Source organism: Molothrus ater, chromosome 3, assembly GCF_012460135.2.
Source record: "Molothrus ater isolate BHLD 08-10-18 breed brown headed cowbird chromosome 3, BPBGC_Mater_1.1, whole genome shotgun sequence".
In the NCBI taxonomy this organism is placed as follows: Eukaryota; Metazoa; Chordata; class Aves; order Passeriformes; family Icteridae; genus Molothrus; species Molothrus ater.
The window spans coordinates 111,169,927-111,174,301 of NC_050480.2; the positions used below are offsets into that span (position 1 = coordinate 111,169,927).

At 47.4% G+C, this 4,375-nt stretch overlaps 1 protein-coding gene across 1 annotated transcript; it reads left to right on the forward strand.

Moving 5' to 3' along the window:
• Nucleotides 1–2,306: 2,306 nt before the first annotated feature.
• On the forward strand, nucleotides 2,307–3,164 carry LOC118684732 (cilia- and flagella-associated protein 251-like; the record flags this gene model as incomplete). The annotated part of the gene is made up of 2 exons (XM_036379801.1): nucleotides 2,307–2,667; nucleotides 2,809–3,164. Coding segments are annotated over exons 1-2 (717 nt in total), but the record flags the coding sequence as incomplete, so codon positions are not given.
• Between the last annotated feature and the right edge of the window lie 1,211 nt (nucleotides 3,165–4,375).

A 4,375-nucleotide genomic window follows, 5' to 3' on the forward strand; every position in this document is an offset into this window, starting at 1 on the left:
CATCTCCAGAAGAAGTTGTGCAAGAATGGCTCAGGAAAATCCCTTCGGAAACATTGCTTATGAAATATGAAATGGAAGATGATGGAGAAGAGGAACATGCAGAGTCAACCACTGAGGTGTCACACTGTACAAATACTGAGGAAGCCCCGGAGGAGGAAAAAGCTGAGGAAAAGAATGAGGAGGAGGAGGAGGCTGAAAAGGATGAAGTAAAGGATGAAGAAAAGGATGAAGTAAAGGATGAAGTGGAAGAAGAGAAAGCAGAAGACACAGCTGTGGTTGAAGAGGCTGAAGAATGCGTGAACCAGGAAGAAATCTCTGAGGTTCCACCTGAAGCTGCTGAAAATGAACAGGCAGAATGCAACAAGTCAGTTACATCCAGCCAAAATAACAACAAGAGAGACCTTCCAACCTCTGTCCAAACGTCTGTCCAGATCATGAAGGCCTTGCTCAGTTCAAAGCACGAGACCAAATTTGACCGATCAAACAGTTTGCCCGAAGTGTCCCCCACAATGGGGAGGAAACTGAGTAACTCTGCCAACATTTTGATTACTTGTCTTGCCAGCCTCCAATTCCTTGATGAAGAGTCAGAGGATCCATCAGAAAACTCAAAACATTTGAATAAGTCAAGGTACACAGAGCTGCTGAATATTTTTCAAGCGCTGTGGTTTGGGTGCACTGCTGAAAGGAGTGGCCCAAGTTCAGGCCAAGAGGAAAGCAAGGTGGCAAAGCCAGTGTCTGGGTCTAAAGCCCCAAAATCCATGGATCATGCCTTCACTCCCATGTCCTCCTCTGGGGTTGATGTTTGCAGTTGCTCTGGTGGCTCAGGAGAAGAGTGCACAGCTGGTGCCACATTGGTGGCACAGAAAACCATGGAATGCAAATCAGCCGAGCAAATGGAAAATGCAGAGACTGGCACAGAAGTGACTGAGGTTGAGGAGCAAAGTAAAGAGGAAGAGCAGCCATCCCGCCCTTCCACAGCTTGCTCAGAGGCAAAAGGTGAGGAAAAGGCAGAGTCTGCTAGAGAGGAGTCTGTAATCCAGGAAGAAGAAGAGAATAAGGAGGATCAGGGCAGTAACTGTGAGCATGGTCAGGAGGAAGGGGAAGAAAAGGAAAATGAAGAAGAAAACAAATTAGCTGAAGCTGGAGAACAAGAAGAAGTTGAAGCTGTGAATGATGAAGTCCCACAAGAAAACCCTGAAGAAGAAGCTGACCAGCCAGAGACCACTGGTGATGCCGATGTTGGTGATGCTGATGTTGGGATGGAGCCGAAAGAGGAGTTGCAGGAGCATCCCCAAGAAGAGTCCCCAAATGACCCCGAGCCCAAAGTCGATACATCAACCAGTGTGGGCACATCCCTTGTCCAGCAAAACTCCGTGGATCCAGACCCAACCTGGGTCCTGAGACTACTCAAGAAAATCGAGAAGGAGTTCATGGCTCACTACGTCAATGCCATGAACGAGTTTAAAGTCAGGTGGAACCTGCAGGACAACCAGCAGATGGATGCAATGATACTGGAGCTGAAGGAGGAAGTGAGTAAAAGGATACAAAAGAGCATAGAGAAGGAATTAAGGAAGATTAAAAGCAGGGCTGGAAGGAGGATGCCGAGACCTCCAGAGGGGCCACCCACACGTGAGTCCAAACTCCAAACCGAGCAGAGGAGATGGCGACTGCAAACTATGCATAAAAAGTCCCTCTTTGGGGACAAGAATGGTGCCCAGATGAGGCTGGAGGAGACATCAGACTTATCATATGATGTAGATAATGACTTTAACCTTAGTGCAGCTTTGGAGGACAGCATGAACGAACAATCCCGTGAGGAGGAATATTGTCCATGTGACTCCTGTGTGAGGAAAAAACTGGCTTCCAGGCCTGCCAGAGCCCCTCTGGTGGCCACCAATGCCCCAGTCATGAAAGCCTTTGATTTGCAGAAAATCCTGAGGCTGAAGAAAGATGGCAATGAGGAAGCCATTGTTGCAGAAGCAGCCCAGGACACCAAAACACTTCCCAATTGTTCTGTGGAAGAAGGGGCAGAAAACGAGGAGAAGGATGAGGAGCAACCTCTGGCAGGTGAAAGAGAAGCAGAAGAAGAAGAAGGAAAAGAGCCAGAATTAAATGAAGATGACGGCACAACATTGAATGGAGATGGAGAGGAACCCGAAGTAGCAGAGAGTCAAAACACTGAGATGGAAGATGAGGCCAAAACTGAAGAAACCAAAGAAGAAGAAGCAGAAGGAGGGGAAGAAACAAAAGAAGGAGAAGAAGAAGAGGAAGCAAAAGAGGAGGACGAAGAGAAAGAGGAAGAAGAAATGGCTAAGGCTGAAGAGGAGGAGGAAATAAAAGAGGAGGAGGGTGAAACGAAAGAAGAAGATGAGGAAGTAAAAGAGGAAGAAGTAGAGGAAAGCAAGGAGGAAGAGGAACTAAATGAGGAGGAAGAGAAGGAAGCGGAAGAGGGACTGAAGGAGGAGGAAGAACCAGAGGAGGAGCAAGGAAAGGAGGAAGATGAAGAAGGAAAGGAAGAAGCAGAAGGGAAAGAGGAAGAGGAAGGGAAGGAAAGAGAGGAAGAAGCAAAAGAGGAGGAGGAAGCCAAAGAGGAGGAGGAAGAAACAAAAGAGGAAGATGAGGAAGCCAAAGAGGAGGAGGAAGAGGCCAAAGAGGAGGAGGAGGAAGGCAAAGAAGAAGAGAAGGAAGCCAAAGAGGAGGAGGAGGAGGAAGGAGGGAAGAAGAAAGAGGAAGAAGCCAAAGAGGAGGAGGAGGAAGGAAAGGAGAAAGAGGAAGAAGCAGAAGAGGAGGAGGAGGAAGGGAAGGAAGAAGAAGAAGCAAAAGTGGAGGAGGAAGAAGGGAAGGAAGAAGATGAAGACGCAAAAGAGGAGGAGGAAGAAGCAAAAGAAGAAGAGGAGGAAGCCAAAGAGGAGGAGGAGGAGGAAGAAGGGAAGGAGGAAGAGGAGGAAGCAAAAGAAGAGGAAGAGGAAGGGAAAGAGGAAGAAGAAGAAGCAGAAGAAAAGGCAGAAGGGGAGGAGGAAGTAGAGGAGGGAGATGAAGAAGCAGAAGAAGAGGAAGAAGCCAAAGAGGGAGAGGAAGAAGCTAAAGAGGAGGAGGAAGAGGAGGAGGAGGAAGGGAAGGAGGAGGAGGAAGAAGCCAAAGAAGAGGAAGAAACAAAAGAGGAGGAGGAAGTAAAAGAGGAGGAAGAAGAAGCAAAAGAGGAGGAGGAAGAAGAAGAAGGGAAGGAGGAGGAGGAAGAAGGAAAAGAAGAGGAGGAGGAAGGAAAGGAGGAAGAGGAAGAAGCTAAAGAAGAGGAGGAGGAAGGAAAGGAGGAAGAGGAAGAAGCTAAAGAAGAGGAGGAAGGAAAGGAGGAAGAGGAAGAAGTCAAAGAGGAGGAGGAAGGGAAGGAAGAAGAGGAAGAAGCCAAAAAGGAAGAAGCAGGGAAGGAGGAGGAGGAAGAAGCAAAAGAAGAGGAGGAAGAAGTAAAGGAGGGAGAGGAAGAAGCAAAAGAAGAGGAGGAGGAAGGAAAGGAGGAAGAAGTGAAAGAGGAGGAAGCAGAAGAGGAAGAAGAGCAAAAAGAGGAAGAAGAAACAAAAGAGGAGGAAGGGAAGGAGGAAGAGGAAGAAGGAACAAAGGAAGATGAGGAAGAAAAGGAAGATGAGGGTCAAACAAAAGAGGAGCAGGAAGTGGAAGAGGAAGAAAACCAAAAAGAGGAGGAAGAAGAAGAGGGAGAAAAAGAGGAGGAAGAAGCTAAGGAGGAGGAGGAAGAAAAAGAGGAAGAGGAAGAACAAGAAGAAGAAGCAGCTCAAAATGAAGAGCAAGAAGCTGAAGAAAAGTCCAAAGGTGAAGATGAAGGTGAAAATGAAGGTGAAGAAACAGAGGAGCCAGAGGGTGAGGACGTTGTGGCTGATGATGAGGCAGAGACATCAGAATGCAGAGGAGATGCTGAGGGCTCTGGAACTGACAACAATCCTGAAGGAGATACTGTGGAAGGAAATGAAGAAGCTGAGCAAGAGGAAGCTGAGGCAGAAGAAGATGCAAAACCAGAGTCAGGAGATGAGGCTGAGGAGAAAAGCAGTGAAAGAGGTGAGAATCCTGATGAGAATGGTGAGGAACCCACCAGGGATGACCCCGACAATGCACATGAAAAACATGAAGACCAAGGCAACAACAAGGTTTCTGAGAAAGCCTCAAGGACCAAAGGCAAGAGAACCAACAAAAGGTTAGAGACTCTGAAAAAATCCACAGCCTTTTCTTGTTATTCTTCTGTTGGAAACTTCTCACAGCAATCCCAGAAGGGGTCTGATGATGAAGAGGAAAGAGTAGATGAAGAGGAAGGAGTAGTTGAAGAGGAAGGAATAGTTGAAGAGGAAGCAGTTGAAGAGGAATGCAAAGG